This window comes from Letharia columbiana (assembly GCF_014066305.1).
Source record: "Letharia columbiana isolate WasteWater2 chromosome Unknown Sc0000067_s1, whole genome shotgun sequence".
Classification (NCBI taxonomy): domain Eukaryota; kingdom Fungi; phylum Ascomycota; class Lecanoromycetes; order Lecanorales; family Parmeliaceae; genus Letharia; species Letharia columbiana.
Window position 1 is genome coordinate 137562 of NW_023501112.1, and position 25661 is coordinate 163222.

General features: G+C 50.3%; 9 protein-coding genes across 9 annotated transcripts; 4 read left to right on the forward strand and 5 right to left on the reverse strand.

Annotated features, from left to right (window-relative positions):
* Nucleotides 1-103: 103 nt before the first annotated feature.
* On the reverse strand, nt 104-838 carry HO173_011788 (uncharacterized protein; the record flags this gene model as incomplete). Its single annotated transcript, XM_037313666.1, has 2 exons — nt 104-654; nt 718-838. 2 exons carry the CDS (start codon nt 836-838, stop codon nt 104-106), a joined length of 672 nt encoding a protein of 223 aa, XP_037159432.1.
* Nucleotides 839-1228: 390 nt separating this feature from the next.
* On the forward strand, nt 1229-2243 carry HO173_011789 (uncharacterized protein; the record flags this gene model as incomplete). Its single annotated transcript, XM_037313667.1, has 2 exons — nt 1229-1946; nt 2035-2243. The coding sequence occupies 2 exons, from the start codon at nt 1229-1231 to the stop codon at nt 2241-2243; spliced, it is 927 nt and encodes a 308-aa protein (XP_037159433.1).
* A 652-nt stretch (nt 2244-2895) lies between these two features.
* HO173_011790 (uncharacterized protein) lies at nt 2896-5557 on the reverse strand (the record flags this gene model as incomplete). The annotated part of the gene is made up of 4 exons (XM_037313668.1): nt 2896-2961; nt 3014-4935; nt 4984-5157; nt 5221-5557. The coding sequence occupies 4 exons, from the start codon at nt 5555-5557 to the stop codon at nt 2896-2898; spliced, it is 2499 nt and encodes an 832-aa protein (XP_037159434.1).
* Nucleotides 5558-6128: 571 nt separating this feature from the next.
* Nucleotides 6129-6723, forward strand: HO173_011791 (uncharacterized protein; the record flags this gene model as incomplete). Its single annotated transcript, XM_037313669.1, has 2 exons — nt 6129-6137; nt 6193-6723. 2 exons carry the CDS (start codon nt 6129-6131, stop codon nt 6721-6723), a joined length of 540 nt encoding a protein of 179 aa, XP_037159435.1.
* Nucleotides 6724-7004: 281 nt separating this feature from the next.
* HO173_011792 (uncharacterized protein) lies at nt 7005-8185 on the reverse strand (the record flags this gene model as incomplete). The annotated part of the gene is made up of 4 exons (XM_037313670.1): nt 7005-7154; nt 7208-7757; nt 7809-7923; nt 8020-8185. 4 exons carry the CDS (start codon nt 8183-8185, stop codon nt 7005-7007), a joined length of 981 nt encoding a protein of 326 aa, XP_037159436.1.
* Nucleotides 8186-8631: 446 nt separating this feature from the next.
* HO173_011793 (uncharacterized protein) lies at nt 8632-15801 on the reverse strand (the record flags this gene model as incomplete). Its single annotated transcript, XM_037313671.1, has 6 exons — nt 8632-9342; nt 9396-10195; nt 10243-15113; nt 15164-15258; nt 15347-15517; nt 15577-15801. The coding sequence occupies 6 exons, from the start codon at nt 15799-15801 to the stop codon at nt 8632-8634; spliced, it is 6873 nt and encodes a 2290-aa protein (XP_037159437.1).
* Nucleotides 15802-19262: 3461 nt separating this feature from the next.
* HO173_011794 (uncharacterized protein) lies at nt 19263-20275 on the forward strand (the record flags this gene model as incomplete). The annotated part of the gene is made up of 3 exons (XM_037313672.1): nt 19263-19528; nt 19645-19887; nt 20119-20275. The coding sequence occupies 3 exons, from the start codon at nt 19263-19265 to the stop codon at nt 20273-20275; spliced, it is 666 nt and encodes a 221-aa protein (XP_037159438.1).
* Nucleotides 20276-20452: 177 nt separating this feature from the next.
* On the reverse strand, nt 20453-23811 carry HO173_011795 (uncharacterized protein; the record flags this gene model as incomplete). Its single annotated transcript, XM_037313673.1, has 6 exons — nt 20453-22017; nt 22074-22173; nt 22225-22793; nt 22865-23130; nt 23200-23461; nt 23529-23811. 6 exons carry the CDS (start codon nt 23809-23811, stop codon nt 20453-20455), a joined length of 3045 nt encoding a protein of 1014 aa, XP_037159439.1.
* Nucleotides 23812-24145: 334 nt separating this feature from the next.
* Nucleotides 24146-25036, forward strand: HO173_011796 (uncharacterized protein; the record flags this gene model as incomplete). The annotated part of the gene is made up of 2 exons (XM_037313674.1): nt 24146-24411; nt 24496-25036. 2 exons carry the CDS (start codon nt 24146-24148, stop codon nt 25034-25036), a joined length of 807 nt encoding a protein of 268 aa, XP_037159440.1.
* Between the last annotated feature and the right edge of the window lie 625 nt (nt 25037-25661).

The following is a 25661-nucleotide window of genomic DNA, read 5'->3' on the forward strand; positions in this document are numbered from 1 at the left end:
ACACCTCCATCCCTTCCCCTCCCCTTCCCTTCCATTCGTACAATCAAGCGGACCCTTTCGCCATATTGTAGCTGCAAGCAGTACCGCTCTCCATATTCAACGTCTAAGGTCGATCTCCGATCCACGAATCCAGTAGATCCCGGGGAGCATCCCGGACGAGGACGTGCACATGCTCCAAACCCCGAACGCTTTGCAGCCCGGTCCAATTTCTGAACCAGAGCACTCGACCATGCTGACGGTCAGAGTCCCCAGCGACATCCTCCTTTGATCGTTGAGAGCTCAGAGGTTCGACGAAAGTCCTCTGCACGAATCGTTCAACCAAGGCAGCCGATTCCGGTCTCAGGTAGCCTTCCGGCTTCTGCTCCGCTATGCGGACCTTAGACCAGATAACGATATGCGTGACGTCGGAAGTAAACCCATAGGGCCAATCATTTAGCAGGATTTTGTAGTCGTTGGGGTCAGTAAATGGGACGGTATTGTTGCACTGAAACGATGGACTCTCTCCATTCACCAAGGGTAGAGCCTTCCAATATAGTCGCTCGCTAAGTATGAATGCAGTGATAGAACCGTACGTATTCTTTGTCTGGTTCGTCCATTTAATATAGCGGCGTAGGTGTGAGGGTTTCCGCTTCAGTATTGCGAGGTTGTTGGTCGCTGCGACAGGGTGAAGAATTGGGAATCAGACAGGCTCACTCGAGGAAGATACATGTATACTACCTATGATATCTATGAGATCGTCCCAGTCGTGTGGCTTGAAATTCTCATCTCCTCCTGCCAGGTTCTCTCGATCGGTTGGTGTGAGCCCGGGGAATGAGCCAAGCTCAACATCGTCTGCCATCTTTCAGATTGGCGGATGGTGGTATCCCTCAAAGTATTCTAGAACAAGCAAAAAGCAAAGGGACCGATTGTATGCGAAGAGATAGATGATCTCGTGACTGTCTCATTGACTGCATTTAGCCGAGGGCGGGTAGACCTGCGTCTCAACAATTGTATCACGCTCCACTTTCAAATCACATTCACCACGTCACGCAGCCCCAATCCCTTCATATTTACCATCTCTTCCTTATCACAAACATGGAGTTACGGTCCTAGAAGCCAGAGTCTACCTTTCCCACCTAAGACGCCTGCGGACCGTCCAATTCCTCCTCCTCCTCCAATCCCTACGCCCACAAAGCACACAACCCCCACGATCCCCTCAAGCCACCTCTCTACAATTCCCTCCGCAGCAATGCACACAATACTCATGGTCCTCCTCCGCCTCCTCGCCTTCTACCTCGGCCTCACAACCACCTTCTTCACCCTCTCCTACTTCTCCGTCCCCACAGCATCCTTCTACGCTCGCCTCCTCGCCTCCTACGGCTGCTTACTCCTCTGCGCTACCTACGGCGTCTTCGCCTCCGTCGCCCTGCGTCTATTCGGCAAGCACCGAATCAGCCAATGGACCGTCGCGCGCGCGTTCAGCTACACCATGGCGCTGACCACGGGCATCCATTTCGAAATCGTCTCCGGGGCGGAGTACCTGAACACGAGACCGTGCGTGCTGATCGGGAACCACCAGTCCGAACTCGACGTCCTCCTCCTCGGCGCCATCTTTCCCCCATACTGCAGCGTGACGGCCAAGCGCTCCCTCCGCCTCGTGCCCTTGCTCGGCTGGTTCATGGCGCTCTCCGGCACCGTGTTCATCGATCGCTCCAACTCCGCCTCCGCGCACGCGGCGTTCGATAAAGCGGCCGCGGAGATGCGGAAGGAGAGGCAGAGCGTTTTCATCTTCCCGGAGGGCACGAGGAGTTATGCCGAGGGGCCGGAGATGGGGGCGTTCAAGAAGGGCGCGTTTCATTTGGCGGTGAAAGCCGGGGTGGATATCGTACCGGTTGTGGCGGGGAATTATTGGGGCGTGCTGAGTGTGAAGGAGCAGAGATTTAGGAGTGGGAGAATACCGGTCAAGGGTGAGTTGGGCGCCGTCTACTACCTACGATTTTACTTTGTGCGCTTCGAGGACCCAACGGAGGAGGTTTGCTGATCTGGCTGTGATAGTACTACCGCCGATACCAACAGCCCACCTCACAGCGGCCGATGTTGAAGAATTGACACGGACGACGCGGGAGAAAATGCTGAAAGAGCTCGTGGCGTTGACCGAGAGTCCGATGGGCCAGAAAGCTACAAAGGCTCATGTCGAAGCGGGAGAGGAAGATCTCGCAAGACTGGCGACACCAACTGCGATGGCTAGTGGTCTTGAGCGGTAGCTGGGCGAACCTGCAAAGATGAGAAGGGGAGTAATGAGGAGGTGAAGCGAGAAGAGCAGACCAGAGGTCGTGAAATCACGAAATCTGTGTGCTTGTATAGGCCCGTGAGATTTGGGTAGAATATGAGGCTGTGGATGTCGGACGTATCGCAGCGGTATGGGAAGACGAGCCAGGAGACGGGAATACCCCTCTCCGCTGGACTGGAGAAAACGCCGGCTCCCCCGTGTGGATGATAAGATTGGAGGGCGGAAGCCTCGAATCCTTTGCTCCGCTCAAGCATGGTAGCTGGAAGGCCAAGGGGGGAAAAGCGGACAATTCCCCGTTGACTTAGAAAGCTGAAGACAAGATACCCAGCGGGAACACGAAATTGTTTATTCTTTTTCGCTTCTGTTCCATCAAAGATTGGATCGTGAGTCTGCTCGAACTTGATCGAGTATTGCATGAGTAGTGTCTTGCACTATGGTACAACCCCAAACGCTCATTACCCAACGCCACGCTTCATGCGGTCAGCTATCTCACATGTCTTCGGTCGCCCATGCTATTAGGGGAAGGCACTTCTACGCCCTTTATTCACGAATGCAACGCCACCCTGATGCATGTCCTGCTCTCTGCCCAAAATCATCGATCATATCTCTCAGCTGCGTCGTTACGATCACATATCCTCGTCGTCATCGTCATCTTCCATCTGCTCCATCGCTTCTTTGATGTAATGTGAAGCCTAGAACGAGGTTAGTGACCATCTCCCACAAGTCCTAAAAATAAAGACTCACCTTTGGGTCCAAATTCAATGCCATAGTGAAATGCCTGATTGCACTTCCCTTCTGCCTCAGCTGCTTGTAAGCCCTACCTAGCAAGAAATGCACGTTGGCCTCATCCGGCGCAATGTCCTTCAGAACCCGCAACTCCACCAGCGCCCGCTCAGGCTCCTGCAACGTCATCAGTACCCTTGCCTTCTTGAACCGACATAGAGCACTCTTCTCTGACAGCTCGCATGCTCGGGTATACTGTATCAGTGCGGCTTTGGGATTCTTCAACTTCTCGAGTACCAGGCCGATGCAGCAGACGAGAACGGCGTTGGTGGGGTTGATTGAAGCTGCGGTGCGGTAGTGTTGTTCCGCAAAGGCGTATTTGCCTTGCTTCTCGAAGACTTTACCCAGACCGTACCAGGCGTTGTAGTGGCGGTTTTCGGCAGCGATGGAGGAGCGGTAGGCGGAGAGTGCTTTGTCGTATTCTTCATTCGCCACATGCTCATGACCTTGGAGAGTGAAGGCGTAAGCGAATTTGGGATCAAGTTGGGTGGCGCGTTTGAAGCACTTGAGAGCCTGGTCATGATCGCGTTGGAGTGAGAAGCTGTTGCCAACCGCACACCAGGCTTGGGGAGAGTTGCGGTCGATGTCGATGATTTCGTGGGCAAGAAAGGCGAGGTCAATGTCATTTTTGAGATGCCAGAGGGTAGTGGAGTATACCTCCATGTCTTCGAGGCGGGATGGAGCCATGGCTTTAATTCGGGTAAATGTCTTTTCGGCTTCCGAGTAGGATGCTTGCTCATAATAAGCGCGGCCAATCTGAGCGAGCACCCAGGGGGTGTCTCTCTGGCTTGGAGAAATCGAATTGAAGCATCGTAGTGCATCCTGGCACTGGTAATGGCTAAGAGCGAAGTAGCCGCTTCCAAGCTTCATGAACAGGTCCAGAAGCTGTTGGAGGCCTTCGAACTCCTTCACCTTCTCATTCACTATAGGCTTCTGCGCGGCGGCAGGGACTCCAGAATGTGCAATGGGCCGCTGCTCCTTGCCGTCAATGTCCATCGGGTCGCCATGTTTTCGGTTTCCGCTGACAACACGCCCAACATTGAAGGTGTTCGCGCTTCTGCCTTTCGTGCCGGTTGCCTTCGCCTTCTTGAGCTCCCTGCCTTCTTTCGCGCCGATGCTGCCCGTAGAAGCCGCAAATCTGCCGCTTTGCGTTCTCATATGATTAAAAAGCCGTTGGCTTCGTCTCTGAGGTGCTCCTGGATCATTGGATGTGTCAGCTTCCGGCCGGGAACCGGCTGCTGTTGCTTGCGGAGCCTTGCCCGAAACTGTCCTTTTCAAATCACCAGCACCGTAGCTCGTTGTCGATGATCTGCTCATTGTAGCATTGTCTTGATCTCCAGAATCGCCCTTACTCCTCGACTTCGATCTTACTGTCGAACTCGAACGCATCTTTGGAGGGGCATCAATGCTGAAATCCATACCGAGCCCAGGCAAAGTCCGCTCTTTTCTGGGTGGTGCCAATGGTGGCTCAGTCGATATCGGAGCAGCTGCAGCACGACCACCGATCTCTTTCCCCAAGAATATTGATTCTTCCACGCCTCCGGTTGGACCCGTAGGAGTGTCAAATATCTGGGGATCTGGACGGATGATTGGCTCTATTGGCGTCACATTATTCTTTTTGCTATTGAACTTTTCGAACAACGCCAAGCTACCAGCGTTGTTGCGAACGTCCCCATTTATACGATTCTTGGATATGCTGAACGGATCGTTGCTTGAAGGTGGTTGGTTGGCGGTATTTACATTGACTTGTGATTGTGAAAGAGCATTTGAAGGCGGAGACTCGTCGAGTACTCCTAAAGGTGTCTCTTCGTTCGTCGAGCTCGACAATATACTCATCATCTCTGGAGTCATCTTGAAGATATTCGGCATCCGGATGTTGACTCCTTCATTGGGTCAGCAATACTTCCGCATCCCTCCTCGGAGCCACGTACCTAAAACGCAAAGCCCAAGGAACGCATCCCACATGAAGGGATTCAGCTTCAATGCCTCGGCGTAGCATTCTATAGCTTTATTCGCATCACAATGGGCTTGCCATAATTTGCCTTGCAGACACAAAATTGCCGCCGCATCTGGTAAATGTTGTCTTCGTGTGTCTGTGTGTTTGCCTGTGGCGTTCAAAGGTCAGCACCTGCCCCCTACGTTCGAACGGGCCTTCCCCATAGACGTACCCCAGCTGTTCCTGGCTGACCACAATCCTTTACTCCGGTCTATAGCTGTCACACCTTCCACGTATCTCTCCAAGCCCAAGCATGCTTGCGCAAAGACGTAGGAGCATCCCAGATGTGTCCCTCTCGACCCAGAGTTCCTACTGCTATCGTATGCCGCCTTCAGTTGTCCCAGCCGTAGATGGCATAGTGCTAGCAGGTATGCAGCTTCTGAGGACCTCGGCTCGTATGCATGCAGTCGGCCTGCGAGGAAGAGAGCGTTTCGTAGGAGGTTGCAGTCTAAGTGATAATAGATAAGCTGTCGCAGTTGGCTGATCATATAAGGGTTCGGGGGAGGCATCTTGTAGGAGGTCATATAGTTAGAGTTCTTGTGAGGAGTCGAAGAGGGTGTCGCCAGTCTTTGGTGGGATCGAAGTGATGTTCGTAATAAGTGTTAAGGTGGATGGTAGGCCTCCAGGGCGGCCTTTCAACTGAGGGTATCCTAGGAATAGTGTAGGATTGCTGCGGACCACCTATACCGTCATGCGAAGACTTCCATATCCAAGAGGGCGTAACTGCTGTCTGGATTGTCGAAGGAGGGACCTTCCGTTCGAGGTACTGATCTGGTAGCAGGAAATGGCTTTGTTACTGAGAATTATACGCTGTGTCTGTTCAACACCAAAAGCACTGACACGGCAAACCCGAAGACTCGAAGTAAATATGCTTTAGAGGCGAAGAGCATTCTTGGCTAGCTATATCTTGTTTCTGGCGTTGTGAAGCTGTTCATTTGCGATGAGCATTTACAAGAACGTGATGTTTTGACGGCCTGCAGGCGCTAAATGTCAGCCCTACGGCGAAAAGTTGCTACCGACAACCAACCACGGTTGACACTATATCTATCATTGCTAATTCATCAGTGACACTTCTCGACAATGGCACAGGTACGATCTGACTTACTGTAATTGAGTGCGGGTACCATGCTGACACATCCACCAGAAAGCAGCGAAGCAGCTCGCCGCGCGCAACACCACCAAGCTCAACCAAACACATCTAATCTCCCTGGGAAACAACGTCTTCTTCCTCCTGATGCGCCTACTTGTCTACCGCTCCACCTATACACGTAATACACTCCTCCTCTGGATTCTCCTCTCACTTCCCGCTTGGGTCGTCGAATTCTGGCTTGAGCAGATAGGGCGCCCCACATACGCCGAGAATGGGGAGCTGAAGAAATCCGGAGAAGATCTCGAGGCGAAAGGATTGACAGATTTCATGTGGGATTTGATATATTGGACATGGGCATGTATCACAGCTGCGGCAATGGTTGGGAATAAGGCTTGGTGGATGTACGCTGTGGTGCCGGTCTATTCGGTGTGGGTCGCTTCGACTACGGTGATGGGATTGAGGAAGGGTATGGCGGGAATGGCTGGACAAGGTGATGATAGTGCACAAGCAGCAGACGCTGGTGGAGATAGCAAGAGGCAGAAAAAGCTGGAGAAGAGGGGAGCTCAGAAGGTGCAATATCGATGATGCATTTCTCTACATCAAGAGTTGCCAGTTGATGGCCACTCTATATGTGATATACTGTGATTTGTGCGACTAGCTGCTCGATTCGATACCCCTCGTTGGTTATGGCATGAGAGTAAGGCTTCTTGAAGAAATGAAGCTCGTGCGGGCTTGGCCAGCGCCAACGCAGCAAGGGAGCATGCAGGTCTATGCGCTTCCCCCACCCAAACGCCTCAAAGACATACAACAGCAGGTTTGAAACTGGGTATATATCGCCGGGCGGGACTGGAGACCGGCAAAGGGTATCAAAAGCAGAAGACTTGATCGCCCAACTTGCTGACGGGCCTTGGCTTCTCGTAGCCTAATGAGTCGGTTGCTTTCTTCATGGCACTGATCATTGGTGGAGGTCCGCAGAGGAGGAGCTTCATATCAGGGCTTGGAGGAGGCAGTTTAGCCTATGCTCTGTCAGCTAATTGCAGGTACATAGTCTGCCGTATTTGAGCCCTACCTTAATCATGTCTGGCGTGCAGAATCCGACACCGCCATCCCATTCTTCCGGAGGACTGTTAAGGACGTAATATACCCTGAAATGAGGATCCTCCTTTGCCAGAGCATCCAGGTCCTCTTTCAACAGAATATCTTCGTAGTTGACGTTTGCAAAAATGAGGTCAACCTCTGTAGTGTCGCTTCCCCCATTCCTGGGTCTCCCCCTAACAATAGCTCTGATTATCTGCAGCATCGGCGTGATCCCAGTCCCACCAGCGATCATGCCGAAATGCTTGACCAGTCCTGGTGCGTATACCATAGCACCCTTGGGGCCCCTGACCTTCATGGTGTCTCCAATGTTGAGAGTTCCCATGTGTTTCGAAATGTTTCCCTGGGGGTATGATTTTATAAGGAGGTCAAAGTAGCCGAGATTCTCGTCGGAGGAGATAGGTGTGTAGGAGCGTATGACTTCTTTAGATTGGCCATTCACATCAAGGGTAGCTGCAACGGACATGTGTTGGCCAATCGGGAGACCAAGGATTTGTGTAGGAGTTGGAAGGCTGAATCGGTAGCTGCGAAGCGTCAACAGATGTCCCGCATGGTGCACAGAGTAAGGATATTACATTGCCACGTTGTGCGAGAGTACTGTCTTCTCCTTCAGAGGAAAATCCTGAAAAACATCTGGCTTGAGTGCGTTCGTGGCCATCATTTTCTCGGGCATGGGGGCCAGCTCTGGGGCTTTGATATGAGTCAACGTTAGCCCTCTCTCTCTCTCTCTCTCTCTCTCTCTCTCTCTTTCTCTCAATGATCCCGTAACGAGAAGGCATAGCTAACCGGCACTGTATATCTTCCATGCTCCTAGTACCAGCGACACAGCTATTGCAAAAGGAAGCCACTCAAATTTGACAATGCCCACACCGAGTATCAGCAGGCTAGAGGGTATGTAGACGCCATTAATGAATTGCGAGGAGAGGAGAGAGGATTGCTGAGTCTGAGACATAGCTGACGAATATGAACCTTGAGTCCAATATCCAACAATCCTGATTGAGGGGAAGCGCCCGCTGTGAACAATCAAAAAATGAAGAGGAATTGTCGAGATCTCTGCATTAAGGTCCATTTTGATGAATTAATCCGGACTCCGGCGTTAGTCCTATCGTAGCATCCCAGGTCAACACTTCCTGTTAGCTATCCATAAGGGTTCCAGATTAAACCCTCGAAAGGAGCTTTGGGGTTGGGAGGAAGCTTATGAAGATTTGGGAGTCCTTGCGCAGTTTAGGTTAATTAAGCCATGAACAACCTTTCGGTCATTAAATACAATCAGGGTCTATGTCGTCCACCGAATATACAACGCCAGTCATCCCCCACAAAACATTGAAGACGCACATAAAGGTTCTTTTAAACAAGCCAATGTACAGCTGTGCAAAATGTGTACTCCTCCAACCAAAATCAGCCTTTCAGATATGTGAATGCCTGCTCCCGTTCCTCGATAGGCATCGTGTCCAAGAACTGTTTAAGTCCTTTCATGCCACCGTCCTTGTTGGCACTGAGAAGGGCTCCAATATCGGACGCCACGCTCTCCGACTTCAGCCCGTCCAGCTTGGTCTGCACACCTTTGCGGTTCTCCTCGTACCATGTCGCCACTGCCCGATCATTGTGCTCAAAATCTTGAATACCAGTCCAGGCGCGCAGGGTCCGCAGGCTGCTCGCTCGGGCCTTTGGATCACGAGTCGAAGCTTGTGCCATCTTCTTGATTAGAGACTCTTCGTTAAGACGACGACGAAGGCGCCAGTAGAAGAATTGACGCGCGTTCTTCCATTGAAGTGGATGACGAATTGTGTTCTTGGCCTGCATTCTGCCTGCACGGTCGTGGAGATCGGCGAACTGGAGAGAGATCTGCGAGTAAACGGGCAACAGTAATTGCTCACGCTCCTGCATCTTGACCTTGATATCACTCTGCTTGTCTGAGGAGAGGGATTTGTCCAATAACTGTGCTTTGAGTTCCGCGTAGGTGGCATCAAGACGAGCCATCGTTTCGAGCTGCCTGTCGCGGCGGAACTTGATATTCACAATACCCTCGGGTTCCAAAACACCGCCGCGGGCATCTTCATCTGCGTACATCTCCATGTGATCTGGGTTAATAGTAGGATCAACCACAACCTAAGCGTGATGTTAGCACTTATGATTTGATTTGTAGACTTAATCAAGCTTACCCATGAACCTCCCCGAAGCTCACCAAATGGTGGAATGTAGACGAAGATTGGCTGCTCGTATTTGACCAAGGCGTCGACGATGTATGATCCGTATTTGAGGACCTCGTTGTACATGTCGCGTTGCCCACCTGAGAAACCTCTCCAGTTGGCAAGGATCATCAATGGTAGCTGCTCGCCATTGTTGAAGTCGCGGATGGCCTGTGCGGTCTTGAAGGCCGAGTTGGGATACCACACCCCTCCAGCTTCTTGCGTGATCTGTTCCATCGAGTCTGGATTCGCTGGGTCTGCAGGGGTGACGTTCTCCACGGAGCGTGTCTCTACCCCAATGACACCTATTGGAATACCGCCAAGTCGGGCACGACCCACAACCACAGTGCGAGCCCAGCCGCCTAAAGATTCTTGAAATGAGTCTCTGTCGAAGAGGCCAGAAAGGAAACCTTCCTCGTCTTCCTTGCCAGCTATAAGCCATCGGACATCGTATGTTTGCTTCGCTGGTGGGAAATAAGCGACATTACGATCCCATGGATCGGAGTGTAATCCAATCGGTATGGGGCTGTTCTTCTTATCAGGCACAAAAGACATCCAGTCAACAATCTTCGAAACGCCTTCAAAGTCATCAGTCGCAGTCATGTGTGAAACACCATTCTTGTACATAATTTGGGTGCCACCAAGCTGAAGATTGGAGGTGTACACCTCACGGCCCAAAAGCTTGTTAATGGCCGCTGCGCCAGTCAGTATGATTGGTTGCCCTTCAATCTGGATGGCTCTCTGCCCAAGGCGAACAAGGTACGCGCCAATACCTAGAAAGTGTTAGCAGAAAAATTTAGCATACTCTGAGTTTACTTACCAACTGATCGACAGGTGACCAATGTGATGGTGAAAATGTCTTCGTAAGCTTTCGAGGTCTCGCCAGCGATCAGACCAGACCCTTTGAGACATTCAACACCTAGACCGTCCTCCTGACCGATGATGGTGGTTATCCTGTGTCGTACTTCCCCATGCTCTGTGATTTTCTCTGTTATTACACCCCTTGACTTTCCATCCTCGAATCGCTCCTTCATGGCTGGGGTCAAGTACAAATATTTGAAGCCGGCTTGGGGTTTCTCTGGATCATTCCACGCAGCTGAGAAATGAGGAATCAACTCTTCGGCCATGCCTATGCGGGCGCCAGAGTTTGCTGATAGGTATATCCGCGGGATACCCAATTTCCGCGCAAGCTCTGTACATTTGAAGAAGAACTTGTCTTCTGTTGGGCCAAACGAGCCAATCTTGAAGGTTATATCGTTCGCAACAATGATGAATCTTCGACCTTTGGGATACTCAGGTGTCTTTGCTGTGACAAGCCATCCAACCATACCATGCGTGTTAGTACCGGCCTCGCGAGAGACTTCCGCGAGATCGTCATGCTCGTCAAGGACCAATTCACTGTAGTCCATGCATTCACCGACTTCGGGCTGTTTGCTCGCCAGAGAAGGATGCTTGCCAACAGCCTTCTGCCAGCTGTTCTGATAGGCTTGTCGAAAGAGATCTGGGAAATCGTAGACGTATTGGGTTCCCATAAGATGAGCCTTGTACCTCTTGGGCTGCAGCCATTCTTTGGTCGGGTAAGGCGTGGAGACCGGTCTTAGATGCATAGCACCAATCCTTGTGGTGCCGCCAATGCTGTGGAAGAGCCATTCTGGTCCTTTGTCAGACTTCTTCTCGGCGTACATCTCGACTTGGATGACATAGCCCGACGTATTGGTAATGACGCAGCGCAGAGGATAGGGCATTCCAGTACTGGGATCTGTACAGATGATACGGATCTCCGCACCTGTCACACGTAGCCGCCAGGCCCGTCGACCAAATCGCTCAAGAAAGCCAGCAAGTGCCTCTTCAACTTCCTGTGGCCGGAGAGGAAAGACCGTGGAGAAGTTGATGAAGATGTGATTCAGGTCAGAATTGTTGTTGCCAATGATCTCTAAAGCATCGAGGATGTCAGTCATAAGTCTGTCGGCTTCTGAGATAAGATATTCAGCTGTGGGGATCTCGTCTCGTAGTCTGCCTGGTCGCACTACGGCTCGCGTGAAGTATCTCTTATCAGTGGCCTTGTCGCTGTTGTCCGCCTTGCCGATGGCCTCATAGACGTGGATATTTCTATTTTCCGTAAACACTGGCTTGATGCGGAACTTGGACAGTCTTCCCAGCTCAAGCTGGAAAGCAAGAGCTGGCTCTATGTGTCGAATGCTGTCATCCTCCTGGTAGGTCGGACCACGGAACGTAAAGTAACCAGGGTATGTTCCATCCTTGTGCCCACAGATGAAGCTGATCCGTCGTACTCTCCGCAAGAGCAGCTCTGACTTGAAATCATTGACGACGTCAGTGATTCTGCTTAGTGTCTCATTGTCGTCGTAGGATTCAACATCTCGAATAGCGACATTGCAGACAGCTGTGAGGTCCGGTTCTGGTTCCCGTCTAGGAGAAGGCTTCCTACGTGAATTTAGTTCCGGCAACAAACCAATCTCGGACTTCTTTCTCGCTCCCATAGCTGGGAATACCTCCAGTGCTCGCTGTAGGTATTCTTCAGCCTCGTCGAGATATTGCACAGGGACAATGACACCCTTTCGCAAAGGCTCCGCGTCTTCTCGGTTGGCGAGATATGACATGTCACTGATGGAGCTGATACGATTGAATGGGTTGCCCTCTGTTGTGGGTGTGGCGGGCGTCGAAGGAAATGAGGAAGTGACGGGCATGCCGAAATCCTGATGGCCAAGTTTGCGAAGTAAGAAATCCCAGGAAATAATGAAAGGTGGTTCGTAATCAGTGTGGTACTCGATAGCTTTCAGCGAGTAAGCTCGGTATGCACGGCGAATATAGACCTCGAGTGCGGCCAATGAGACCCAAGGGTCATGGTATCCGAAGAACTGTGGAAGAACGTCGAAGACAGTATATTTGGAATCAACCACTTCCCTGAGCACGTCCAAGTTAGGTTCCCGATGATCCCAGCCAGTTTCACCATATTTTGACTCGACTACAGAGGACCGAAGGATGTGCTCCATTTGTGATTCTCGCTCCTCAAGAGACGGCAGAGCGCATTGAATAAGCACCTCTCGAGCCTTGAGAGTAACTTTGGCTGTCGCTCTCGATTCCAAGTCGGTCAGCTTTCGCAGGTGTGATCGGAAATGCTTTGCGACGTTGACAGTATGTGGTTTGTTCGGACGGTACATCTCGAGTATTGCAAGAACAAGATTATTCTTAGCTCCAATCCTGCTGTGCGAGAGTACGGTGTGAACGACCTTGAGTATGTCATCTTTGTTTTGTTCTCTGAGCTTGAGTACGACGTCCTCATCACGTGAGTTCCGGGTTGACCAAAGCTTTTCGACGTCGTAATATTGGTCAAGGAGATTGCAGAAGACTTCGTATTCGTGAACCTTCAGGCCCTCAGTATAGCGATCCATTACCTCCACCAACGGTTGAAGAGCGGACTTCAACACGTTGACGTCTCCAGGGCTGACGTTGTCTTCGATGAAACGAGTCATTGCCTTGGTCAATTGCTTTGCTGGAAATTCTGACTTTCGCGATTTCGCTCGCTCGACAATTTGTGTAAATTGCGAATCTAGCTTGCTGGGCATTCTGGCGTGTAGAGCTGAAAATTGAGCATTCCATTCGCCATAGGGTAACTCGGGGTCACGGAGGACTTCAATCAACTCGTTTAGTGTAGAAGCCATGATGACTTGGTTGTCGAAGCCTTGAAGAATATTTTGTAGGATACTGTGCAGCAAGGCGAATCTCTGCGGCGGTTTGTTACCAACCACTTGAGGTGGTCCAAGAGCAGGCAACTGAGCTGAGAACGGCTGCGCGTGCTTAACACGAGATGGGTCGTCCAAGGCAAGTACACCCAAGATGTCGCCTGCTTCCAGGACTGCTCCGGGCTGCTTGATAAGGTTCACTGTGCCTGCTTCCTGCGTAATTAATGGCATGTACATCTTCATGACTTCGACCTCGGCAAATGCCTGTCCAGCTTTGACGTGCTCGCCATTCTCTACGATGAACTTTACAAGCTTGCCCGGACTGGGTGTTCGCAGTTGAGTAGGGTCGTTCTCTTGCTCGAGGAGACATGTCTTGCTGTCGACGCTGATACGAGTGGCACCGACTTCTTCCTTCCAGTAGACGTTGTGGCTTTTTCCGCTGAGCAAGATGAGAAGTCCACCGTCGGCAAGAGCCCGCACACCAACAGCGCACTTGGATCCATTGATGAAGAGATGGTAACTATCCACACTAGACCGTGTCGCCGTGAACTTGTAGCGAATGCCTTCGTAGATAAAGTCGACCAGGAAAACGGTCTTCAGAACATCTTTCGCGGGGACCTGGCCCTTTTCGAGACCCTTCCGATACTCTGCTATGCAGCCCTCACTCGCGACGTGAGCTTTAGTGACGGCTCCAGAAACCACAGCTAAAATTGGATCAGGTCTCTCCGCCGTCAACTTGTTAGTGATCAGCTCATCAAGCCAACCGGTCGTGATCGTATTGTCCTCGAAAGCAGGTGTCTCAAGGAGCTTGATGAGGTATTCAACCGTTGTGCGGAAGTCACCGCGGATACTAAGTTCCTTCAGCGCGACGACCATGTGTTTTCTAGAAGCAGACCGGTTTTCTCCATACGCAAAGATGTGGCCGAATTGGCTGTCGGAGAAGCTGTGGATACCTCCCGCAGTACCGACAGAGAAGTAACCCCACACGTTCGAGCTACTTCGGAAATTGAGTTCATGCATCATACCGCTCGAAGGCTTGAAACCCTCACCAGGATCTTCCGACGTGATACGACATGCCGTCGTGTGGCCTTTTGGAGTTGGTCGCCGTTGAGATTTGAGACTGTCTTGGTTGGAGAAGTCGAAGTCGATTTCCGATGTTGACTGGGGGTCTGCACCGTACAATATTCGAATATCCCGTATTCGGTGAAGGGGGACACCCATAGCTATTTGCAACTGGGCAGCTGGAAGGTTGACACCGCTGACCATTTCCGTTGTTGGATGCTCTACTTGCAATCGAGGGTTCAGCTCCAAAAAGTAGAACTTGTCATCAGCATGCGAGTAGAGGTACTCCACAGTGCCGGCGGAAACGTAGCCCACAAGCCTGCCAAGCCGAACGGCAGCCTTCTCCATGGCTCGAAATGTCGCAGTATTGGCGATTGTGACGGGAGCTTCTTCGATAATCTTTTGATGTCTCCTTTGCACTGAACAGTCCCTTCCGAAAAGGGAGATATTGTTCCCGTACTCGTCGGCCAGCAGTTGTACCTCCAAATGCCTAGCATTTCCGGCAAGCTTCATTATGAATATGGGCGATCCAGGCACCTCACTTGCAGCGGCATTGTAAAGAGCTGTAAAATTCTCCTCATTGTCCACTTTGCGGATACCCTTCCCTCCACCTCCTTCTGAGGCCTTGACCATCACAGGAAATCCGATCTTGCGAGCTGCTTCTAGACCCTCCTTGGGTGAGTGTGTGCATCCTTTGTCGTAAACGTCATCGTCGACCGCCACAATGCCTTCCTCGTCAACTCGAACCTTGTCGACTCCCTCACCAGACCAGGGTATACATGGGACTTTTGCGTGCTGCGCAACGATTGTGGAGGAGATTTTGTCACCCAGGGACCGCATTGCCGAGCCCGGGGGGCCGATAAAAATGATTCTTTTGGGCAATGCTGCCAAAGATTCGGGCAACTTTGGGTTTTCTGAGGCATGTCCCCTATGAGAGTATTAGCCCTGCCCAAGACAAAGAGCAGAGCGAATGCTCACCATCCTGCCCAAACAGCGTGGACGTTCATTCGCTCAGCGATATCGACGATCAACTCCACGTTTGCGTAATTGTTGTTGTTCGTGCCGCCGGGGACCTGTGTGCACGAGATCAGCACTTGGTTTTGCCATCCGGAGCATTTTGGTGCCAGAACGCTGGCAGCCTTCCCGAGGAGATGTACTCACCTCAACGTATTGATCCGCCATCCTTATGTAGTCTGCATTCGCGGCCAAATCTTCCGGTGTGGCCATCACCGTAAATTGTATGGCCCGCTCGTCTAAAAAGGTTTCGTAGGCCCATTTTCGTACGGATCTTATTTCCTTGACTGCAGCAATACCGTTGTTTGCAATGAGCACCTATGTAGTTGGTCAGTCTAGCACAATGCCACTTCGGAAGCTGTGTCTGGGAAGCTTACGCTAGTAATGACGGTGTGCCCATCGTTGTTGGTAACGAAGTCCTTGACGGACCCTGCTGCAGCTACTCCTAGATGATTGCCGCCGATGAAGTGGGGTGGCATCTTAAATTTGGCGGCGTAAGAGCTTGAATGTCTCGGACGCGATTGCTCTTTGGTGGGGTGCGCATCGCCATTTGTCAAAGTGCCATTGGTCTTGGGCGCCCCGTTGGCCGTCACAGAAGCCATCTTGTCAGTGCTGCCAAAATGGCAGGAAGTATGGATGGTTAGTCAGTAAGAAGTGGTCGTGGATGTTATCGGAAGGATTCCAAATTGCTAGCAACGGTGTCTACAGCCCAGCTTAGCTTGAAGATGTTGTTGAGAGGGAGAGTGGGAGTGCTAGAAGATGGAGTGAATGAAGCGGTCGATGATCAACAATGTTGTACTGTCGCCGATGATGTTAGAGTCGGTGTGAAGAAGTGTAAGAGTAAGAGGACCCGAAGTAAGAGACCGGCGTAAGAAAGTGTTAGAATTCGATGCCGCCGAGAGTATTCAGCTATGTACAGTCAGCCGAACTGCATGAATATATCATTGACTCCGCTTTTTTTCGGCGACTTCAAATGAGGATGCAAGCCGCTTACTAGTTCGGCCCCCCACCGTAGAAAGCTACTCTACCCCTTCTCGCTCTTCAATTTTTATGCACCTTTCGGCAATCTACGGGTTGTCACATAAAGCGACTCTTACTCTTCGCCATAAATATTTACATCGGCAATCACGCGCCATCAGGACTATCTGAGGCTCTAGAATGAGAATTGGATGATGAAAAGACCATTGTTGGGCCCCCAGGCACTTCTAACTTCCGATGAAATTTTTTGACAGAGGCCCTTCGTTGGGTGGAACTAAGTTATTTTCGGTAAGCGTAAGTACCAGCACTAAAATCTCTCAACCAGACAAATTTTCTTCCTTCTCTCGTTCCTCGAGGCGTCCAAGGACGACGACTATTTTATATTGATGCTCTTGCTGTTGATGTTTTCAGCGTCGAACATGCTTGTCGTTCTCTAGAAGCCAGAGAACCTTGTGAAAGTGTACTACCTACACCAGGTTAGGATGTGGTAAAGGTGAATCGGACACCGAGAAACCTATCACATCCCTCCGTCTCCTCAATCCTGCCACACCTAATACAATCCACCGTTGCGTTGGCTTTGGACCCGCAAAGTCATTCAAGCTGTGCCTTTGCTTTATTTTGCAATTGTTGAGGACATGCCACCCAATTCCTCGCGCACATTCGTCGTCGCCTCTTCCGCAGTGTCAATATTCAGTTAGCGAATGTTTACCAAAGTGTATTCGAAGTCTTGTGAGATTCTTTCATTTCGTAGAGGTTCGGCTATATACACAGCAGGTGTGTTTCAAGTCTTAGCTCATGGCTATATTAGAGAACCCCTCTCGCAGACAGGCACCCAGAATGACGACTGCATCTCTCCTTCATTGAACAAGATCGTTCATTCGCATATCAAGGTCTCATCGTATGCCTAGCTCTCATGACCATCTAATAAGAAATCATCTCAGAGAGCAGCCATGACAGTCAGCCGAACTGCATGAATATATCATTGACTCCGCCTTTTTCGGCGACTTCAAATGAGGATGCAAGCCGCTTACTAGTTCGGCCCCCCACCGTAGAAAGCTACTCTACCCCTTCTCGCTCTTCAATTTTTATGCACCTTTCGGCAATCTACGGGTTGTCACATAAAGCGACTCTTACTTGTACTCTTCGCCATAAATATTTACATCGGCAATCACGCGCCATCAGGACTATCTGAGGCTCTAGAATGAGAATTGGATGATGAAAAGACCATTGTTGGGCCCCCAGGCACTTCTAACTTCCGATGAAATTTTTTGACAGAGGCCCTTCGTTGGGTGGAACTAAGTTATTTTCGGTAAGCGTAAGATTAAGTACCAGCACTAAAATCTCTCAACCAGACAAATTTTCTTCCTTCTCTCGTTCCTCGAGGCGTCCAAGGACGACGACTATTTTATATTGATGCTCTTGCTGTTGATGTTTTCAGCGTCGAACATGCTTGTCGTTCTCTAGAAGCCAGAGAACCTTGTGAAAGTGTACTACCTACACCAGGTTAGGATGTGGTAAAGGTGAATCGGACACCGAGAAACCTATCACATCCCTCCGTCTCCTCAATCCTGCCACACCTAATACAATCCACCGTTGCGTTGGCTTTGGACCCGCAAAGTCATTCAAGCTGTGCCTTTGCTTTATTTTGCAATTGTTGAGGACATGCCACCCAATTCCTCGCGCACATTCGTCGTCGCCTCTTCCGCAGTGTCAATATTCAGTTAGCGAATGTTTACCAAAGTGTATTCGAAGTCTTGTGAGATTCTTTCATTTCGTAGAGGTTCGGCTATATACACAGCAGGTGTGTTTCAAGTCTTAGCTCATGGCTATATTAGAGAACCCCTCTCGCAGACAGGCACCCAGAATGACGACTGCATCTCTCCTTCATTGAACAAGATCGTTCATTCGCATATCAAGGTCTCATCGTATGCCTAGCTCTCATGACCATCTAATAAGAAATCATCTTTCATTGGTACGACCACTCAGAGAGCAGCCATGATGGCAATGAAAGCGCCGAGACATCCACCAGCCGACGCAACAGCATTGATAGTGGCACCAGTGAATTGAGCAGCGCAACTCGAGGTCGTGCTCCCGCTTCCGGTTCCCAGTGATGAAGATGCAGCTGTGGAAGAAGTTGTGGTTGATGTGGTTGGGAAAGGTGGGGCAAGGGTGGTAGCTGCAGCACTGCTTGCAACGACAGCTGGGTTTGAGGATGTTGAAGGTGTCAAGCTGGAAGAGCTGATAGTAGAGGCTTCCGCTGGTGTTGCTGATGCCGCGCAAGCGCATACAGCACTTGCTGAAGCCTCCAAACGGTTACGGCACCGCAGCCTTTGAGGATGCTAGAGAGAGAGCTGCAGAGTTATTCGCTGCTGCTGAATCTCATGAGTAGGAAGGTCGTTGTTGATGATGGACTAACCCGAATTCGATGGTAAACATTGACATAAGAAGTCGGCGGGGCCGCTGCAGATTCTATCGCGCAAACCTCTTTTTCATCGTCAGCTCTGTGTCAACAGAGGACCGCAAGATCAACATGAATTACAGCGCAAAGTAGCCACACGCTGATCCTGAGCTTGAGTGATCGCCGCGAGGCCGAGGCCCAAAAAGATTGCATCAGGCATCGTGATTGCTAAAGAGAGAACCTTTTCGAAAACCTTCGAGCGAGTGAGCGGCAAGCAAGTGTCCATATATTCGGAGGGTAAGAGATGGATCAGACGAAGATATGAGCGGTTGGGAAGGGGACTGGTGGGGATATTCAGATATTCAAAATGGTCTTGACCAAATCTTAGTCAATGCCAGTACTAGTACGGGAATTGTGTCAATTATGTGGAGATTGGTATTTGCCTTTGGAAAACCTGCCCTGACGCCAATGATGACCCGCTCAGTATGTTACAGACCGAATTGGTATTCATCGGCACTATACTATTCTTATCCAGATACTCCGTAGTCTCAGGAAAGTACATGTACTTAGAGCCTTTTGATACTTCGTGGCGGGGTGGATAAACAATCTTTCCGGGAGAAAATTCGTTTCCCTTGGCCGGAAACCCTTCCAGAAGGCTCCGGTCAGACCTTGGCTATCATCTCTCTGATGTTCTCGGTTGTCCGGTGGCAAATATTGATGTGGCTCAAATCAAAAATCAAGGGCATTCCCACCAAATTCTTCATTGGGGAGACGCTTCAAAACAATGAGGTCAGCCACGTGGTGTATGAGGACTTCTTACCCCAAGCTTTGACGGAAGGGACATATGTTACGGCGCCGGAACCCTTCGTCGTTGGCCATGGTCTTGAGTATATTCAGGAGGCATTTGATGTCCAGAAGAAAGGCGTGTCGGCGAAGAAGGTAGTTGTGACTTTGTGATATATTCCGGTTGACTCGAGCATTGGAATCGAGGGAAGAAGGGTTGCGAAAGCGTATAACCTTAGTTCACGTCGTTACCGAAAATGGCTATTCTGGAGCTGAGATGTTAAAGGATATATTCAAGAGACCGGGATGGAATGGCATATGGACTGGCTGTCGAACAACTGAGACTAGCCATTAGCAAAGGACGAGCTAAGTGCGTGGCACGATTGGGCAATAGTAGCGTCTATGATGGATTGCATTCGAGCTTTTTGGAGAAAGCGTTGGCGACTGGGACGCAGAGTGTCACGCTGGCTGTGGGTCAGGCGCTGCCGGCGGCGGAGGTTGGAGTGGGGAAGTTGAGTAAGGGTGGGTCGTAGGATGTTTGAGGTGAAGGCTGTTGTCGTTGTTGATTATTTGTTGAAAGTTTGACGGAATGGTGGAAACGAGGTCTATGATGTAGCTGCGCGTGTTTGGATGGATATCAGCCCTTGTCTCTTTTCTGTTGGTCTTTCTAGGGAAGTATTCCCTTCACAAATGCCTCAACGGTGATACCTGGATACGTTGGCCCAGCTGAAACAGTTCCCCATACCTGAACGCGTAACAGCATGCTGCGGCAAGAGGTTAAAGGAGCGGTGAAAGAGATTGGGTTGGACGAGGTATATCAAGAGAAAGGAGCTGCGCAAACCGTTGACAGAGCTCTATGGACTGAACGCACTGACTGGTCTAGCAGTGTCACAGCTCCAGCCTCGTCGCGCTACTGACAGATTGACGTGAATCGTAACCCAATGCCTTTCTCTCTCGCTAAAATATTAACATAGCATGCGCATCAAGGGTATCTATTAACAGGAACAATCATCGACCACCACACCACCAATGCACGAGAAAATATCCCATATCATAGGCCAGTGACGCTCAATACTCTCCTCCAATCCTCCCTTTCAAAAGCTATACACCCTCACCTCGTTATCGTCCCCCCCAGTACACATGCGATTGTCGCTTAATCCTAAACAGCTGATTGGGCCTGCATGCCCTGTAAAGGTGCGCTCGCACTTCCCGGACCGAGTATCCCACACCTTGACCATCCGATCTTCAGCTCCACTCACCACGCGTAGGGAGTCCGCTGCCAGTGCCCAAACGCCCTCGACGTGCCCGAAATACGTGCGTAGGCATCTGCTTGTGTATGTGTCCCAAAGCCGAATGGTAGAATCCAGAGCACCGGTCAGCATGTAGCGGGGTGGCATTGGGCGGTCGCATGCTGTGAAGCCTCGGCCGTAAGGTTCTGCGATTGGTTGGGTGGCGGATTGAGGACACTGCGGATGAGATTGGGTGCTTGTGGTTGAGGAGGCGCCGTCGTTGTCGTCGACTTCTGTGTCTTCGAAGTCGAAATCATGAGGTAGAGTTACGACTTGTTGTACTTGTCCAACATGACCCTCAAACGTCTTAATACAAGACTTGGTGTCCAAATCCCAAAGTTTAACGGTGCAGTCGTCGGAAGCGGAGAGGACGGTACGAGAGGCGGAATCCACTCGAACGGCATTGACCCAGTCGGTGTGGCCACGCAGCGTAAATCTTGAGCTATTGGTGAAATTCCAAATTTTGATCGTTTTGTCCATCGATGCTGTCGCTAGGAGTGATGAATCGAAATGCAATCCGACGATGCCATTGGAGTGCACGGCGTGGGTCGCGATACATTCTCCCTTCCTCCAGTCCCAGATCTTGACAGTCCTGTCGATACTGCCACTGATGAGTTTCGAATCGTCGAACTGGAGACACCGAATTCCAGAGGCATGCCCCGTTAGTGTTCGGATCTCTTCGCCCGTAGCTATGTCCCATACTTTTATCGTTGCATCATATGACCCCGTTATTAGGACCGAATCGTCAAATTGCAAACACATAACCCCGTTCTGATGTCCTCGAAAGATCTTGAGGTCGTGGCGCCCATATTTCCAATTAGTTCCGACGCGGAAACGATCCTTATAGACGTCCTTCCATGGTCGAGTTCGTGGTCGAAAGTACGAGTCGTCAGCCTGGGTAGTCACCCGTGAAGGCACTTGGTTCTTGACGAGAGGAGCCATGAGTTCAGCCATTGCCGACATCTGATCTTTAGCGCCAATGTTCGGGACTACTTCCAAGGCAGCCTCAGGATATGGCGTGATATCTGGTGACCACTCATTCAGTCCCCTACCAGTAGCTCGCAGTTGAATCTGTCTCTTTGAGGCCCTGAGCCTCTTCCTCTCCAGCAGTGGTAGACCCCAGCCGCACTTCGTACACTTTCTATCGATATGCTGCTCGCACATCCTATGCCATACCACATCATCATCGGCGAGCGACCTCCATCGCTGGCTGACTTGAGCTGCTTTACACAAGGATGTCGTGTCCAGAAAGCAGAGAACTTTGTAGGATATTTCTGGTGGTAGGGCGGTGAGGAAATCGATGCGGATGAGATCCCGGACATTAGTTGACAAATACGACAGTTGTGGGAAGCAACATTGTGTGAGTATTCCTTTTCCACATGTCAGCACAGATGAATGTTTCGAGCAGACTTGTTGTGGAATCTACCCTGGAGCATGAGATTGCGATGTTTGGCCGGAGCAGCTGAGAATAGTGACCACACATGAGCAATGGCCTGCTGATCGCTTTGCGAGAGGTCTTCAAGCTCCTACAGATAGTGAGCATATTTTCGTTGGTCAGGTGACACAGGTGGACTTACGTGCTGGAGCTGATCCATTGAAGGCTCGTTGGCCTGTCTCCTACACTTCAAATCCGGCCGATGCCTGTAACAGTATTTGGTATTCGGGTCTTTCACTTTTGCATTTCCTGATGAGTCCAAGCCCCCTGCAGGTGCATACTGTTCCGGGATATGTTTGGCGAGGAATGGTGCGACTGTTTGCTCTGCCTGCTTGGACGAAGCTGATATAGAGATATTCTCATGATTGTCCTGACAGACGTCTTGGCCGGCATCAGCGCCCCGAGTATTAGAGCCTTGTGGTGCTGGAAGAGCATCCAAGAACATGTCTTGTGGTAGTGTGATCCTCCTCCTCTTTGAAGGGCTTTCTAAGTAATGGTCTGTTTCGGAGTATCTGCAATGGTCTTCTCCTGGGCTCGTCATTATGTTCGCAGAGCCGCGTAAAAAAATGTTGCAGAGCCTCGAAGTGATCAACAACGGTCTTTGTAGGATGTTTGAAAATGTATGTGCTGGCTCGGAAATGTTCGCAGATTCGCAATCGATGGCGTGCGAAGGCGAGTTTTTTGTGATTGGTCGTTCAACCGGCAGGATTGCTGTCAAACGTGATATATAGCAAATATGATGAGCTGGAAGAGCCAAGCTCCATTGGTTATTTTCATCTGACGTGGTACAACTTCCCTATCACGACCGTTCAAACTTGCCATATCGGCCAAAAGCAAGCTGGTCCGACTCCACTTTTGCTGTTCCAGACTCCGGGTTTTGCCACGGTCGCTTATCGCGGCGGCTAAAAATGGACCCTTGCCAAGCGTGCTAGCTTTGCGAACCTTTTGTCTCTTGCTGGAGTGCTGCAATATGCAAATCCGCCCGATCAGCAGCTCGCAGGTAACTACACCAAGGCCCATGATGCCGTTCAAATTTGGCTTTCCTCGACTTTCTTCGACTTCCGTTTGACATATTAGCAGGCGCAATGTCAAAAAGGTCAAGCAAGTGGAGCGTTACAAGTCCGCTGAAGCTACAAAGACAATATCAGCCCAAACATGAGGTTTCTTGTTTTCGATGATGGATCCCTTCTCACTCGTAGTCGGCGCCACAGGTCTCCGATATACCAAAAGCTTGGCGGTGCTGGCCAAAATCGACTGAGTCAGCTCAAATCGCCACTCAGTGACAAGGATCACAAAGAGGCTATCGTGCAACTCAGAGCCTTTTCCCAATGGTTCCAATTTGCTTTGACCGTCGATGGCTGCGCCTTGCTCTCCAAAATCTCATCAGATGTGTTAGCCATCTTGACGAAGCAATCAGATACCTTCCAGTTGCTAGGGGACATTGACCGTTGGACCTGCTCAATCGAGCTATCACTGACAAATCAACCCCGAACCTTGAGGGATCGTCGCGCTGTAGATGAGCGAGAGAAAGGTCCTGGACTGGTTGTCGACCGTCAAACACGAACAAAACAACCATGACATTCACATGCCACGAATTGATGGAACCGGAGAATGGCTGCTGCATGAGGTAGCATTTCGAAATTGGCGTGATAACCCCAAATCCCGCGACAATGTTTTGTGGTGTAATGGTATTCTGGGTTCTGGAAAGTCTGTGCTTGCGTAGGGTCATTCCCAATACACGCCCAATAGCAACGGTTGACAGTCTTCAGGTCTCTGGCAGTCGATCGGCTGAGAGACGTTTTGTCGGATCAAAATGTTGTGGTAGCACATCTCTATTTTGAATTGCGAGATCAAGATTATCAATCAACAGAAAATATGCTCGCAAGCTTACTCAAATAGCTTGCCATTCCGAAGACAGAGGTCCCTAAGTCAGTATTGGAGCTCCATCGGAGAATGAATAGCCTGCCAAAAAGGCCACAGCAATAAGGATTACAGCAAGCACTTGTCTTTACATGCCAGGACTATGATTGTTCATCGTCATTGACGCAATTGACGAATGCTACATGAATAGCCATAAAAAAGCTTCTTTGAAAGCTTTAGAAACGCTTCGAATAAACTCAAGCTCAAGTATCTTGATTACTAGTCGTTCTTACCCAGACGACATCAAAAAGACTCTCGGAAGCGCTCCCCAGATCATCATTGGCGCTGACGATGACAATTTGCAGATATACATCTCGAGGGAGATAGACGGGAGCGACAACGTCGATGTCATTGATAGAGAGTTCAGGAAAGAAATCATCGCGATCGTCAGCCAAGCCGCCCAGAAAATGTGCGTCGAATGTCCTTCACTAGATCATTAGATTGTTTTTCTGATATAGGCATAAATCGAGGCTAAGCTCCTGTCGCTCGAAAGGTTTCTATTAGCGGTACTCCAGATCCAGGCGATCCTCGCTGAGCCTACTTTTGGTGAAATGGAAGAAACCCTGAGCACCATACCTTGGGGTTTGAATGGCGCTTTTGAGGAGACATTGCAGAGGATCCACAAATTACCAGACGGGCGCAGAAGACTAGGCTTGAGCACGCTGATGTGGGTGTCTCATGTGAGCAAGCCCTTGACGGTCACCGAATTAACCGATGCTCTTTCAATAAAGCTAGGCCAAATGTTTCTAAATACGAAGTACTGGCTCTCACAAAAGATGATCGTCGATTGTTGTCTGGGTCTAATCACCGTGGACGAAGAGGGTTCTGTGATCCGCCAGGTGTACTCTACGGTTCAAGAACAATTTTGCAAACAACTAGATCAGACCTTTGCCTTAGGCGAACAGACGAATGCGGAACTGTCGATTACACATCTACTGACAGAGTCGTTTGCGCAAGGATGCTGTCCGGACGAGATCAGTATCATAGCGGTGATATCTCATCACCCCTCCATCAAATATGCAGATCAGCTCTAAGGATACCACGTGCGAGTTGCCAACAGCGAATGAGCTAATAGACTCGCACTGAATCTCCTCAAAGCTGGATCTCAGCTTGCATTTTTCGATTAAATCTTGCATCACATGCGATGTTACATAGAAACATACAGGGAAGCCAAAGAAGCCAGCAGGGTCAAAAGTCTGCATGTTGCCGCTTACTTTGAGCTCGAAGACCTCTCCAAGCAGCTTTTGGATACTAAAGTAGTTGACATCAATTCTGCAACTAGTATGGGGACGACAACTCTGATGCATGCCTCAGCAAGCGGGCGTATTGCCTTTCTAAAGATGCTCTTGAAAGAGGGGCGGATACTCGAAAGGAGAATTGGTATGGTACTGCTCTTCATTGCAGTGCGGAATCCCGCGAGGTGTCATCTATCATCGAGCTACTAGGAACGGGGATCGACCTCCACTATCCATCTATCCTCAAATCATCTACCGACGCCCCTTTTGTTATTATGCATTCTGAAGTCGTGCTCCACAACCTTCCGACCCTGGCGTAGATAGCAGCAGATGGGCTCCGTAGTGTGAGTCCGTAGACGGTTTGAGGCGGCATTCCCACCTTCTTAGTTGCTCTCCTAAGGGTGCGTAGCAGAAATTGAACTAC